Genomic DNA, 15645 nt, shown 5'->3' with positions numbered 1-15645 from the left:
TGCTTAAGCTGTTCGCCAGTATATTGTCTTTTCCTGGCACAAACTGGGATTGCAGCTCTATATTGAGTTTCAAGGAAAGTTCCCACAGATTCATTGCCAGTCTGCAAAGAGGGTAGGAATGGGTGCCTCCTTGCTTGTTTATGTACCACATAACTGTGGTGTTGTCTGTCCTTATTAGCAGGTGGCCTTGATGCAGAAAGGGTTTGAAGGCCTCGACTGCATGTATCACTGCCAGCATTTCCTTTTGGTTTATGTGCATGCGTAGCTCCTTTTGTGACCATAGTCTTTGAATACATCTGCCCTCCATGTGTGCTCCCCAACCGTGGTCTGAAGCGTCCGTTGCAATGGTTTGGCTGGCTATTGGTTTGCTGAAGGGAAGACCCCTGTTTGACTGGCTTGCTTCAGCCCACCACAGAAATTCCTTTTGGAGGCATGGAATGAGTGGGATCAAAGTTTCTAAGCTGTGACTGTGCTGAGTCCATAAACTCCTTAGGTACCATTGTAGTTTCCTCATATGCAGCCTTGCTTGTGGAATCAGAAGAATGCAAGATGCCATGTAACCCAGTGCCTGCAGGATTTTCCTTGCAGTCAGCTGAGTTTGTCTTGTCAGATTCTTGAAGTAATCCGGTAGTTGTCTGTTTTTCTTCTGTGAGAAAAGCCATTTGGGTGGTTGTGTCTAGATCCGCACCCAGAAAAGTTATTCTTTGGGATGGAACAAGTCTTGATTTGTGAATGTTGACTGTATATCCCAAGGCCTGCAGTAGGCGGATGGCATAATTCAAGTCCTTTACCAAAGTTTGTTGGCTGTCCGCTTGTATAAGGCAGTCGTCCAGATATGGGTATATTTGAATCCCCTGAAGTCTGCAGTGTGCAATTACTGATGCCAGGCATTTCGTGAATACTCTGGGTACAGTAGATAAGCCAAAGGGCAATGCTGAGAATTGATAATGCTCTGAACCTGCAAGAAATCTGAGGTGTCTTCTGCAACTTTGTCTGATAGGGACATGCAGGTATGCCTCCTTGAGGTCTAGAGTCACCAGCCAAGACCCCTTGCCCAGCATGGGAAGGAGTTGCTGTAGAGTCAGCATTTTGAATTTTGGCACAATGAGATAAGTATTCAGTGCGGACAAGTCGAGAGTAGGCCTCCATTGATTTTCTTTTCTTGGAACAAGGAATAGTCTGGAGTAAAATCCTTGGCCTTGTTCTGAAAGAGGAACCTTTTCTATAGCTTTCATTTGCATTAAGTTGGAGATTTGTTTCAAAGCCTCTGCCCTTTGATATGGTGGCAGGTCTGGCATGCCTTTTCTTTTTGGCAATGTGTGAAAATGGAACCTGTATCCTTTGTCTATTATTTGCAGTGTCCATTTGTCTCTTGTAATACTGTGCCAATTTTCTGAGAATAAGGAAAGCTTTCCGCCCAAAGGTGCTTCTAATTGAGCCCTGGTTGGCGGAGACAAAGCAAAGTCATTTGAGTCTGTCCTTGTGCAGCAGTTGCAGGTCCTACACTACCTCTCTGGTTGGGAGGCCGCCATTGACGTCCTCTGTAGGAGCCTCTAGCTTGCCCTCTACCTCTGGCACGCCTGTTCTTGCCTCTCTGAAATCTTTCTGTGTCCGGAAAGGACCAATTCTTGGTAGGCCAATTTCTGCTGAATCTTGGTGGTTGGACTTGTAGAAAATCTTTGACTGTTTGTACAGATTTTGCCTTTTCCTCAAATTTCTTTAAGACCTCCTGAGCAGTGGAACCAAATAACTTTTGCTTTTCCAGTGGAGCATCCAGAAGCTTAGCTTTAACATGGTCTGGCAGAGATTGTTCCTTCAGCCAAGCATGCCTACGTATGACTGCACCTGTCATAGCTGACCTACATGAAGCTTCCAATGCATCATAACCACACTGTAAGAAATGGTTGCTAACCTGCTGGGAGTTATGTACCAGATCCTGAAGTGATTTGCGATCTAGGGGTTCAGGTGAAGACAGTTTCTTATGCAATTTATCTAACAAATACTCTTGGTACTGTATCATATGAAACTGACAATTTAATGCCCTCATAGAAAGAGTAGCAGAAGTATACACTTTTTTACCCCATCTCTAAAGCCCTGGACTCCCTTCCAGAGGGGAGTGGATTTTTAGTAGTGGCAGCTGCAACCCCTTTAGGGCCCTGGGAAATAGTTTCTGGATCAGCAGAGTGGGCCTTGTAAAGAAAAAGATGGGAGTCCGGGACCCTGTAGTACCTATCGGGTTTGGCAGGGGCCGGAGGAAGAGTGTCAGGGGTTATGCTAGACTCAGAGTACACATCATCAATGACAGTCAAAACAGGAGGAATAGCCAAAGGTCTATGCTGAGGTAAATGTAGAAAAGTTCTTAATCTTTTCCTTGAATCAGAGAATTCCTGGCCCTGCCATTTGAAATGCTCTCTCATAGTGTGAAGTGTCTCCCCCAAAGGATAGTTCTTCAGGAGGGGAGGCCGAGGGGATTGATTCCTCTGCATCAGAATCCTCGTAGGCCGAAAAAGCCTCCTCCTGGTAGTCCGAGAGAGCAGAGCCATCGGAGGCCTCCTCTGAGGAGTGGGGATCAGAGGGCTCAACCCTGGGCCTTTTGTCTAGAGGGGGTTGAGAGCCTCTGTCCGGATGGGGTTGAGAGCCCCTAATTAAGGAGATAAGGTCCTCTGCTAAAGTTAGAATCTGAGGGTCCCTGAGGAATAACCCTGGGAGGCATAGCTTTTGTATGTTTAGCAGCTTTAGCCCTGGTGAAAGCCTTTATGGACATGGATGCAGGAGGCCTAGCTGCACCACGTGCTGGTGTAGTTTTGTCTAGAGGAATGGTGTCGGAAGTTTCCAAGACACCAGTTTCTGAGGGAAATTCAATAACCGACTCAGCAGGGGCCTCCGGGGCCGAGGTTGTCGGTTGAGCGGTTTCGGGGGTCGGAAGTACCAAGGACTCGGTTTCAGCCGAGACACTCGCGGTAGACCTGGCCGTGGTTTCAGTTAAAACCGCGGCCCGCGTGTGTCGGTCCTTGTCCTTCCGTTTCTTTGTTAAATGTGAAGTCGGAGTCTCCGACGGCATATTGTATGAAAAACTAGCCCCAAAAAATTCCTCTGCAAACTCCGCCCGACGTCTAAGAGTGCGTCGGTTGAAGGAAGCACAGGCTGAACAGGCCGAGACATCGTGGTCTGGGCCTAGGCAGGGGAGGCAGTAAGAGTGGAAATCCTTATGAGGTATTCGTTTCCCACAAGTTAAGCAATTATTAACTTTATCTGACATCGGCTGAGGCAAGAGAGAGTCCTCAACGGGGTACTTAGCTTTTGAAGTCTTCGGTAGCTGAATTACAGGAGCTGGCCGACCGGCACTTGCGAACTGCTTCTGCTTCGGGCACCACGCGGCAAGAAAGACTGGGGAAGATGGCGTCGGCTGACGCTTTTATACCCCAGGCGCTCTGACGTCGGGGAGAGGGCGACATCAGCCGACGCCAGACCCAGACTTTGGAATCCGGCCGACCGAAGGGCTGCCTGAGGCAGGACAACCCATATGTGATGACTGCAGATGCATCCTTGAAGGACATCATAATAGTTTTCGACTCTTACACAGATTCTCTCGGGATTCTTGGGTCCGAGGACTCGGGAACTGATGGCCCGATTGCAGAAGGAGATATAACTATATGGGAAGCAGAAGGGAGGCTCATGGATCTGATGGGAGACTGAGACGGTATAACCACCATTTGAATCTAAGCTATCCACTTCAGCCTCTGAGAGACTCTTGGAAGACCTGGCAAATGACCTAGTGGACTAAGGCCTAGAGTATTTCCTCGGAGTCATTAAGCTGGAACAACAGGAGCCAAAAAAGTAGTAACAAACAACAGGAACAAGTTCCACCAGGATTTATTAAAAGCACAAATTCTGTATCTCTGACGTCTCGGCCCAAAGCCTTCAAGGAGAATAAAACACTTGCATGCAGTAACAGCTTATATACATAGCAAATGAGACAATTACATAATTAATCAGTTAGTACAACAATTCAGCAAACTAGTGTTCTCCAGTTGAGCTCTTCATTAAGCCCAAAAGGAAACATAGTTTTAAATTTTAAAATATATACAGTTTCTTTCTGCACTAATCTAGTTTTAACATCAGTATCAGTATACATAGAAACACAAACTTGTTCTAAAATAGTTCCTTTTAAGCCCTCATTACATTTATTATGTGCTTCCAAAAAATGTGATGCAACTGGACTGTCTTCTTTGCCATTTTTAATGTCTCTTAAATGCTCCAAAAATCTTTTTTTAAAGGGCCTCTTTGTTTCCCCGATGTAAAATTTATTACAGGGGCATTTTAGAGCATAAATAACACCCTCAGAATTACAATTAAATGTACCCCGACTCTCAAATTTAACATTATTAATAAAATTGAAATTGGGTACAATATGCTGACAGGCCTTACACCTCCTCGGAGTCATTTGCATAAGGGGGATTAGAGCTAAAGAGAAAAACGATCAATAATGAACTCAGGTGAATGAGTTGTAGGAGTCTTAGATGTACCAGAAATCGGATCCAAGGGTTTCAGATCCAATGGCTGTATAGGTAATTTTCCTGAAATAACTATCTGATCCGAGGGCTAGAGATCCAAAGCTTTCCTCTTCAGATCCAAGAAGTAGGATCTAAAGATCTTCAAATTTTTTGAGGAGACTCTGAAGTAGCAGAAGTCGAAGGGGTCTTTGGAGATATAGGAGGAGACCTTTTCTATGCTCCGACAGAGCTTTGACAATGTTTGCTGGGTGTTTGAGCGCTAGAGGAAGACGACGACAATAATCCCTTGAGGACTAACTTATTTCTCCTACCTGCAATAAGCCTTGAATTAAAAGTAGCACAATTTGTATCAAAGTGTGCTGCCCCTAAACAGTGAAAGCACTCCCTGCGAGCATCAGAATTTGGGATTTTGTGCTCACAGGAAGTGGATTTTTTAAATCCTGTTGGCTTCTCAGACATGTTCTATAACAAGAAAAAGAAAGAGAGACACTGAAAGAAAAAGTTTTTTTAATACAGCCAGAAAAGCTACCAACAATGGTAGAGGTAGAAACCTTAAAAAGAGGTAGGAAAGTAAGAGGAATTAAAGATGTACCATCAATGGTAAAGCCACAAGTAGAGAAAGAGGAAAGAAAAAAAAACTAGATAAAAAGAGGAAGGATTTAGAAGATTAAATATAAGGATCTTTAGTGAAAATAACACTCACAAATGCTCAAATCACTGAATAAAATGCTCCAAGAGAGGATAAGAGTCTGTGCGAGATGGTGACAAACGAGATCTGAGTTATTGTGGGCTGACTAGGGCATTATGGGCAGAGGGAGGAGCTCAACAGTTGTATCCGTAAAGTCTGTGGAACATGGTCAAGTCAGATCAGATCCGGAACCCATACGTTGAGGGAGAATGAAAAGGACATCATCAGATCCTTAATTAAGAGTGTACAAAAAGCAGAAAAGCATAAAAAACCCAAACACCTAGTGATCTTCCTGTAATAAAATAAAGTCAGGGCAACACCAGAGAATGAAACAAAATGAAAAATGGTATGTGCATGCAAAAGTTAGCATTACAATGAGAAAACACCAAAACATACTGTCAACAACAGAAAACAGCTTCACAAGAGGTAGGGAGATGACAGAAAATAAATTAGTAGGAAATACCAAACTAAACCCTCATGTCTTAAATACGACAGTCACTTTGGTATTTAAATAAACAAGGCAATAACAAAGATTACCAATGAAGGACATACTTGTTTAAGGCAGCAGTTTATGCCAATCATTATAAAGAAAAATAAAACAGCCATCTGAAAGAAATAACTTTAATAAAAGGCAGCAATCAAACAAAAATATTACTTTAATCACCGCTAAAGTTAAATGAAACATCCTAGAATGTGTTTACTACATACCTAATGTGCTTATTTTCAAAAAATGTTACATATGTACCTGTCTACTGCAATACATTTTTTCTTAAAGTACAGTTCTGAAATGATGAGGGGGGCTTTTGCCATCAATAAGCCCCAACTAAAGTAGCTTTTCACATAATGCAAGTGTGTGCATTTAAAATGTTGCGCCACTAACAGATAACAATAAAAGGTTTAACTTATAAGGGACTTCACAATCATTTTCTTTGTCAGTAACAGTAAGCAGACAGAGTGGATATCAACATACACTTTTAACATTTCTGCATACCCGATTTTAAATCCTTGATTTGGTCATCGCTCAATGCCTCACTTGTTTTTCTACAACTGAATGCTAGGTGTCAGACCATCCCATCAGTACACTATAAGGTTACTACTATTGTTATTACAATTTTGTTCATGCCTAATCTGATATTCTCTTTTGCCTGGCACCTTACATGCAATTATGTTGGATGGTAGTGTGTCTGTAAATACCCCCCAACCTGCCTACTGCAAGCTCTCTAACCTCAACTGGGGGAGGGTAAATCTGTCAAGAAAGGACAGCTGGGTTGGCAAAGATGCTCAATTCTTCCTTCTCACTAGCTGGCTCTCACGCATCTAGGACCCTTAATGAATATGGGTGAACAGCACCGCCTGATTAGGCCAGTAATAGTCTTTATAACCATTTACAATTAAAAAATGGGTACTAGTATGAAATGCATAATGATATTCTCAACATAATTTTTGTCTGTGTACTTGTACTACATTACTTTTTTAAGTTACCTTGTTTGTTTGGAGCTTGCAACTGCCTTCCTCAGTTTAACAACTCCCTTGATTACATACTCTCTGGGATTAAAAAGCAGCAGCCACACATTTTAAGAGCTATGTGACTGCTCCAGCGTCTAGGTTAACCAAACTCAAAAAATGAGCCACCTCAAAGAGGGTATGCAATGATGCTTGCTATTGTTTTTCAGCATCCTATTACCTTTGTATCTGGACTAAATTACTGTCTAGGTGGAGTCTGCAAATTCTTCCTGTGCTTGTATGAGTTTTCCCTGGGCACTCCCATTTCCTCTCAAACTCCAAAGAAATGACATTTAAGTTAAAATTGGTTATTCCTATATTATAAAAAAACTATGCCTAAATTTGTATTGTGAAGCTTTTCTTACAGGGACATTCCTGACAATGAACCCTGGGCTATAAGTACTAACTCAGTTAAGAAAACAAATTGAATAAAATTTTATTTTATTTATTTATTTTACATTTGTTGACCGGGATAGTCTAACTGGATTTATGTCCATTTTCAGTAGAGTCCCAGGGAGATAAGCTCCAAGAGATTACTAGACTACTAACATACAGGTACTAGTTGTTATACAGTTAAATACTACAAAGTTCAGGAATCTTCACAGTTTATACAAAAAAATGTTACAAGCATTAGATAAGATATTTTAGACTATGTACAAGACCTCATTAGTAACTAGAAAGTTAATGTTAAACAAATACATACTTCAAGTTTCAACAGTTCAGCAATGCACACAGTTTAAACAATACTTGTTGCCTGCAGGTAGGATGCTTTAGAATTATATGCAGAAGAATTTAACTAGGCAGTTTAAATTATCTCTATCAGGATACGATATGTTTTTGCCAAGGATAGGCCTTGATCTAAAAAGACACAGACAGAGCAGGAATTAGGTCTTAAGAGAGGGTATTTGGGATATAGTATGAGATTAGTCTGGATTTGTACACGGACAAAGTATTGTAAAGACAGACTTACATTCCAAAGGCTGCTCCTCCAAGGTGTGCTGCATGGTCAAAAAATCTCCAGCCAAGTACAAGGCCAGCAGTGTCCAAAGCGATAATAGCCTTAAGAGCCTATACAAAAAATTAAAGCAAAAGTTAACACATTTCACTCTCAACCACATTTTTTTAAATTTTTTGTACTCACCAAATCACAATCCATCTTATTTATCGAGTTAACTTATAGTATAAGTGCAAAAATGGTAGAATAAGTTAACAAGAAAATACAATTTTCTCCACACATGCGTGTTAGGCAGAACAGACATTCTAATGACAATTATTGACAGAGAAACAAGTGTAATAACCAATCATAAATAAGAAAACACTACACAAATCATAAACTCTACACCGGTGTGTGACTGGAAAGATCAAAAGAGCAAGAAGGAATTCTGCAAACATGAACCTCACCTGTTTAACAAAAATATCTTCTCTTGTTAGATAAAAATAAGAGGTACTGCCTGCACTGCGACACTTTGATTAATGGCTGTGGTATTTTGACCGTGCAAAGGTAGTGTAATCACTTGTTCTCTAATCAAGGACCTGTATGAATGGCAAGACTAAGGTTCCTCTGTCTCCTCCATCTAATCAGTGAAGTTATCTGGCCATTCAAAAGCAGGCATTCCACCATAAGACGAGAAGACCTTCTTTAGCTTTAAACTCTAATGTTGAGCACCAATACAGACTAACACCTCAAGTAACCTAACATGTAATGTTTTCAGTTGGAGTAACCACTGAAAACATAAAAAATCCATGCAATGAAGGGATTTACCCATTTACAGAAAGACTCTTCCTAAACTAGAACATCTAACACACCTGATCCAGGCAACTGATCAATGAACCAAGTTACCCCAGGGATAACAGCACAATCCTTTCTAAGAGTCCCCATCGATGAAAGGGTTTACGACCTCAATGTTAGAGCAGGACATCCTGAAGGTGCAGCCGCTGGTCAAGGGTTTGTTTGTTCAACAATTAATAATCCTACATGATCTGAGTTCAGACCGGAGTAATCCAGGTCAATTTCTATCCATGACTACCACTTTCTAGTATGAAAGGACCAAAGGGGGGGGGGGGGCAATGTAAAAATACGCCCCAACTACATCTACTGAGGTCTTATAAAGTAGATAAGTAGGAACCACAATCATTGAAGACAACACTGCTGGAGTGGCAGAGATTGGTAACTGCAGAAGACACAAGATCTTCATACCAGACATTCAAACCCTCCCCTCAGCTATGAATACTATCCTCACCTTTATCAACAACCCCCTAACATATATATTGTTCCAATTTTACTAGCCGCAACATTCTTAAATTTAATTGAATAAAAAAAGGAACGTTGTGTAAAATTTTACCATAACCATAGATGTCCTTCTCCTCCATGTTGCAGTATTCTACATTTACCCTTCTTCCTCTCCAGTTCGCCAGGCCAGGATTCCAAAGATTTTCAGTCCCTCTAGGTGCATCGGACGTCTGATGTGGCAGCAGGAAAGTGGGCCATAAAAGTGATGTCTGCATGTACCAGCCCTCAGAACATAAGAAGCCCCAGTCGGAGCTAGTCCTGGCATAGTCTGTCCAGTGTCACCCAGGAGAGCAAGTGTAGTCTGATAAGAGGGGACGGAGGGAGGGAAGGAATACTGCAACATGGAAGAGAAGGACATCTATGGTTATGGTAAAGATTTTACACAACTTTCCTATGTTCTTCTATTCCAGTGTTGCAGCATTCTACATGTGGGTGAGTGCCAAAGCTCACTGAGGATTGGGTGGTGGCCTAGATGATGTTTCCAGGAATCTGCGTAGGATAGCCCTGGCAAACCTCACCCTGGCTCTGGAGATATGGTCCAGCTTGTAAGTGCTTGGTGAAGGTGTGCACAGAGGACCAAGTAGCTGCCTCAAGTATGGTGTTGGTGTCTAGCCCCTTAAAGAAGGCTACAGAAGAGGCCATTGCTCTGGTTGAGTGGGCTTTGACATTGCCCTCCAAGGTCTTTCCATGGTGTGGGTAGCAGAAAGAAATGGCCATGGAGATCCAGGCCAAAATGGTCTGTGTGGTCACAGCTTTCCCCAGGGCTCTGGGTGGAAGGAGACAAACAGTTGGTCTGATTTCCTAATAGGTTTGGTTTTATGTAGATAAAACCTAAGTTGCCTGTGGACGTCTGGGGAATGAAGTACACTCTCACTCTTCCCCTGCAAGTTGGGAGAAAGGTAGATGGATGGCCTGGTTCAAGGATAGGTCATTCACTACTTTGGGTGTGAATGCCAGGTTCATCCTGAGAGTCGCCCTGTCTAGGTGGAAGGCTAAAAAGGGTGGTTTAGCCTTAAGAGCTTGCAGCTCCGAGACCCTTCTGGCAGAGGTCAGAGCTACCAATAAAATGTTTTCCACGTGCAAAATTTTTTGGGATCTTTGTCTGCTGGCTCAAAGGGGACTAAAGTGAGTTTTTCTAATACATAGTTAAGGTCACAGGGAGGAGGGGACGGTTTCCTGAGTGGTCTCAAGTGTAATACCCCTTTGAGGAAAAGTTTAACAGGGAGTATGGATGGAAGGGGTGGATCCACAGGAAGACAGGTAGAGATTGCAGACAAATGTGCTTCTAAAGATGAGTTGGCCAGCCCTGTCTGCATTACTTCACACTGGTATGACACGATAAGAGGAATGTCGCTTTCCAGCGGGTCCAACTGTCTTTTGTGACACCAAACAGAAAACGTTTTCCACTTTGAGAGAGAGGATTTTCTTGTGTTGGGTTTCCTGGCCTCCTGCAGGACATTGAGCATGTCCTCATTGTTCAGGTGTCTGTAGGGGATCGGAATCCTATCGGCCACAGGGTGAGGTGCAGGGATTGCCACTGTGGGTGTATCTGAGTCCCCTTGTGCTGCGTGAGCAGGTCCACTGGGGGAGGGGGGTAACTTGTGGTGATTGTCCTTGGACAAATGAAGGAGAAGGGGGAAGCAGTGCTGTCTTTGCCAGTAGGGAGTCCCCAGGAAGATTTTTCAGCAGCACCTTTTGAACCAAGGGGAAGGGGGGAATGCATACAGAAATTTCCCCTTCCAGGACATTGAGAAGGCATCTGTCATCAGGGCCTTGGGGTCGTGTGTCCTGGTGCAGTAACCAGGAAGCTGGCCGTTTATGGAAGAGGCGAACAGGTCTATTTGAGGTATACCCCACTTGTGGATCAGATTCAGGAAAACATCTCTTTGAAGCATGCATTCATGGTTGTTTGATACGGTTCTGCTTGGGTAATCTGTCTGGGAGTTGTAGGCTGCCTTTAGGGTAATTCTCTGTGACGTCTCCAGTTCCCACACCTGCAGAGCTAGCCTGCATAGAAGGTAATGACTTCATCCCTCCCAGTTTGTTGAGATATCAAAGGAATGTGGTGTTGTCCGTGAATATCTTGAGGGCGCCTTGCTCTAGATAGGGTTAGGCGGCTTGTAGAGCAACGAGGATTGCTCTCATTTCTCTGACGTTTATGTGGTCTAGTTTGTCTGTCCACAAAACTTGCACTTTTCTTTGTCTGAGAATTGCTCCCCATCCCAGATATGAAGCATCCGTGTGCATAATCTGGGAGGGTGTGGATGTTTGTAGAGGGAGGCCTGGGTTCAGGGCCACCTGAGCCACCCACCATCACAATTCCTGTTTCAAGCAGGGAAGGAGGGGGATGGGAGTGCTGACTAAACACTGACCGAAGATTCCACTGTAGTTTCCTCATGTGCAGTCTTGCTAAGGACAACATGGGTATGGTGGTTGCCATGTAACCCAGAAAATCGCCTTGCTGTCAGTTCTGATGCTTGAAGGGCAACAAGTAGGTGGTGTGTCAGGACACCACCTTCTCTTGTGGTAAAGAAGGCCTTTAAAAGGTCTGTTTGGAAGGATTCTGCAACCCAGGAAGACAATATCCTGTACAGGCTTCCAGGTGGGATTTTGGGAAATTTATTAGAAATCCTAGAGACTGCAGGAGAAACAGAAGGGCCTGGGTATATTCTGATCTTCTGCCTGAATCAGGTCGTCATCTAGGTAGGGGAATAGCTGGATGTCCTTTGTCCTGCAGTAAGCGATGACTGGAGCAAGACATTTTGTGAATACCCTGGAAGCAATGGAAAGCCCAAAGGACAAGGCACAGAACTGAAAATGAGATGAGGCTGCCAGAAATCTGAGGTATTTCCTTAAGGTGGGCTTTATAGGTATGTGAAGGTATTCATCCTTTATGTCCAGGGTTGCCATGAATCCCTGAGGTAGGAGGAGGGGAAAGAGGACAGGGAGAGTGAGCATCCTGAAGGTAAGAACTTTTAAGAAGGGGTTGAACGAGAGATGTCTAGTACGGACCTCCATGGCCCATCCTTTCTGGGCACCAGAAAGATTCTGGAGTAGAATCCTTTTCTTTTTGATTCTGTAGGCACTGGTTCTATAGTGTCTTGTATTAGTAGGGTTTGCAGTACCTGTCGTAGGAAGGGTAACGGACTGGTGGGTGGCTGAGGTATGCCCAGCCTTGTTGGGGGGGTGATCCAGTTTATAAAGTAACCATTCTGTATGATGGACAGAACTCACTTGTCTGAAGTAATGAGTGACCACGCAGGGTTCAGTGAGAGGGACGTGCGGACAGGGGAAGGAATGAGGGAGGGGTGGGGTGGAAGCTTGTCAAGCAGTCAGACAGTACCTGCCCTATCTGGAAAGGGAGGTCTTTGGCTGGAGGAAGTAGAAGCTCTAGCCGGAGAGGGCTATCTTCTAGGGGGTCTCCTAGACCTGGAGGGAGCCATAGGCCTAGAGGTTTTCCTGATGAAATGAGTCTTAGCCGGGTAATTCCTATGGAACTTAGGGATGGGCGAGACTAGCAGGTGTTTTAGGTCCTGTAATTCTTTGCCTTTTTGTTGCAGGGATTTAAAAAGGTCAGCCACTTTTTCACCAAACAGGACAGAGTGATCCAAGGATGCATCAATAAGTTTGGCCTTGAAGTCATCAGGGAGGGGCTGAAGGTGTAGCCATGAGTATTCTTCTTAGTGCAGAAGCTGATGCAGCTTACCTAGCTGAGGCTTCAGCTGCATCATAGCTGCATCTTAAGGAGTGCCTATTCACCTGGGAGTTGAGGGCTAGCAGGAAGGTCAAGGAAGCTTTGGCTGCACAGTCTGGGAAGTCAGCTAATTCCTTAGTGGCTTTGTCCAGCAGTGCTAAGGAACACTTGGTCATGTCAGTTTGGTACTTAGTGACTCTGAATGACAGCGTAGCAGAAGTGCACATTTTCTTTCCCAACCTTTCCAATGTCTTGCAGTCCTTGTCAGCTGGAAGAATGGTAGTGGTAGGGAGAAGCTTGGAAGCTCTATCAGTAGGAATGGAGATAGTGGCTGGATCAGACGGAGAGCACTTAATCAGAAATTTCTGTCTCAGCGACTTATCTAGAGTCTATCGGCTCTCCGTGGGGCTGGAGGTTGGGAGTCAGGGTTGATGGAAGCAGAGGCAAAAGCATCCCGGAAGGCCAGCTGATTTGGAGGGATAGCAGAAAGACTGGGGGAGTTCATCTGTATCAGGTCGTAAAAACCTCTGTACTTCAGTCAAATCTGAGTCTTCACACTTAAAGTAGTCTTTCATCTCGTTGGTCATTTCCCCAAAGGTTATATCCTCCACAGGGGAGTCAGGTTTAATAGAGGCTTCCTCTGGAGATTCATATCCAGGGGGACAGATCTGAGAGAAGTAAGAGAGGAAATCCTCTGAGGAATCAGACATCTCCTCGTGTTCTAGTTGTTCTACCCTCCTTTCAGAAATAAGAGGTCTAGGACTTAGGAGGGGAGGAGCAGTGCCAGGGGTTTTCTATGGCAGTAGGCCTAAGGGCCATAAAGGCATTAAAACAACTCTGGCCGAAGGCCTGCCAATCGGGCATGCTTTCAGAACTTGGAGATAAATTTTTTGTTTGTTTTTTTAAAGAGGCCTAGCTGGCGGTGGAATCTGACGTACTCAGAGAAAATGCTGCCCCCCCACCCCGAGTCTAAGGTAGATGCTGGTGTGGCCTCTATGGACGTGCTGTCAGCTCGAGATTGTGCTGTTTCCTCAGAGGTACCCGCTTTACCAACAGTGGCAGATGCCGATGTCGGCCACAGACTGAGGAATGTCTGGTAGAGGCGCAGCTGATGAAGTAGGCCACAAGGTCTTGGCCCTCTTCTTGGGCAGTTCAGATGGGCCATCAGATGTGGCCTCCATCCCTAATGCTATTTGTTTTAACTGCTGTTTAAGTACAGATGTAAGGCCTGTAAACGGTGATGCAAGGTCTTGGGGACGAATGATTGACAAATGGAGCAGTTCTCGCGGTCGTGTTCCCTACCTAAACAAGAGAGACTCTGATCGTGGGGGTCTTTGTGGGGAATCTGCCAACCACACTTACACTTGCCCTTTCCGGATGACATGAACAGACTACAAGAAATAACAGCAGGATTGAAAGGATCCCCAACGGGGTAATTAACTGATTTTTTCTTGATCTGACGTCCGCGAGAAGCATGAGCACCTGGCATATGACTGGTGGCTGAAATGTTCTAAGGGCTGGTGCATGCAGGTGCCACTTTTATAGACATGTTCTTGCTGCCACGTCAAATTTCCCAATGCACCTAGAGGGACTGAAAATCTTTGGAATCCTGGCCAGACGCGAACTGTTACTTAGGCTGAGGGGACGTCACAAAAAGAAGCCTCAGTTCCATCTAGTCCCTCCCTCATTTGGGGCTGGATGACTCTAGGGCTGCATCCTGCAATCAGGATTGGTAGTAGAAAGGCTAAACAAACAGGATGGTAGAAATGTTCCCTAAGAAACTGAGACACACCCTTAAGGCAGGAGACAGAACTGTCTCTCTCCCACAGCTCATATTCTGTACAGAACAAATACCAGACTGGGATCCAGCTGCTCTTAACCAGGGAGGATCCATGCCTCCCTACACACTCCAGCTACTACACTACTCCCTACAGCTGCTACACCATAACTGGAAGAGACTAGGCCTCAAACAATCCTCACACCATTGGAGAGAAGGTCCCAGCCAACCTACTATTAAGTGTCAGACAATGAAAAGCTGGATGACCCCTACTGGATCATGATGGGTATTCATCAGTTCCACAAGGAGATTAAGCCCACTCAATCTCTTTCTCCTACCAAGCATCAGCTGCAGAAAATCCAACTTACTCCTTGAGCAGTGAAAAGGATTATCTTCATGTCACCGACAAAATTCAGATACCATTTCACTTTTGCCAGTACTAGACAGTAGTGCTTTGCTTTGAGGCAAGAGTAATGATCCAGCAAACACTGTTAGAACTCACCGCAGGGATACTAGGTCTTTCAGGATGCAGCAGCAATTAAGGCAGCCTACATTCTAGCTGGGTGAGAAGTACTCCTTTAACAATCACCAACTTGCCTTCCGGTGAGAGACAGTGACATTTTCTTTTTCCAAAACAGTTGGAAAGTGACTTTGTACCTTAAAGCATTAGAAGTTGAGGTACTGATCAAACCAAAAACCTAGACATAGGAAATGTTTGGTGATTTCAAAGTGGAAGAGTTTGGTCATTACAGAGTGTATTCCATTCAGGTGGGATGAAAGAGCTTTTATTATGCTCGAAAAGTCACTCTCTTAGATGTTTGTGCGTGTTTAAAATTAGTTTTCTGTTCACCAACCAGAAATTAGAAGTTATGTACCTACCATAACGTTCCATGTTAGTTGTCTTCTCTCGCCTTCTTTCTTGCTGGATGGGTTCGGAGCCGAGGATCGGCACTTGCTAAGCTCGAGAGTCACTTTTACCAGCTCGAGGCAGCCCCATATCCCATGATGCAAGGCGGTAATTACCCAGATCTCGTTTGGTATCTAGAGGAAAAAAACTACCTACAAAAAACTTTCCACTAAGGAAAGAGGAACAACTAACCTAAAAAGGCTGTAAAGGGAAACCAGGTAATCAAGGCCAAGAACTAACTGGTGTCCAAGGAAGAAGAATCTTTCAGAGAA

At 44.2% G+C, this 15645-nt stretch overlaps 1 protein-coding gene across 1 annotated transcript in view; it reads right to left on the bottom strand.

Annotated features, from left to right (window-relative positions):
• The window catches only part of PARL (presenilin associated rhomboid like), a 1565180-nt gene that overhangs the window by 174859 nt on the left and 1374676 nt on the right, over positions 1–15645 (bottom strand). Inside the window, exon 9 of the mRNA XM_044070014.1 lies at positions 7676–7773. Coding sequence (XP_043925949.1) covers positions 7676–7773 — 98 coding nt within the window. The remainder of the gene's footprint in view (positions 1–7675; positions 7774–15645) is intronic.

This window comes from Protopterus annectens, chromosome 4.part1 (genome assembly GCF_019279795.1).
Source record: "Protopterus annectens isolate FY-2018-M chromosome 4.part1, PAN1.0, whole genome shotgun sequence".
Lineage (NCBI taxonomy): Eukaryota > Metazoa > Chordata > Ceratodontiformes > Protopteridae > Protopterus > Protopterus annectens.
The sequence above is the reverse complement of the archived record's forward strand: the minus strand, read 5'-3'. Positions and strand labels throughout refer to the sequence as shown.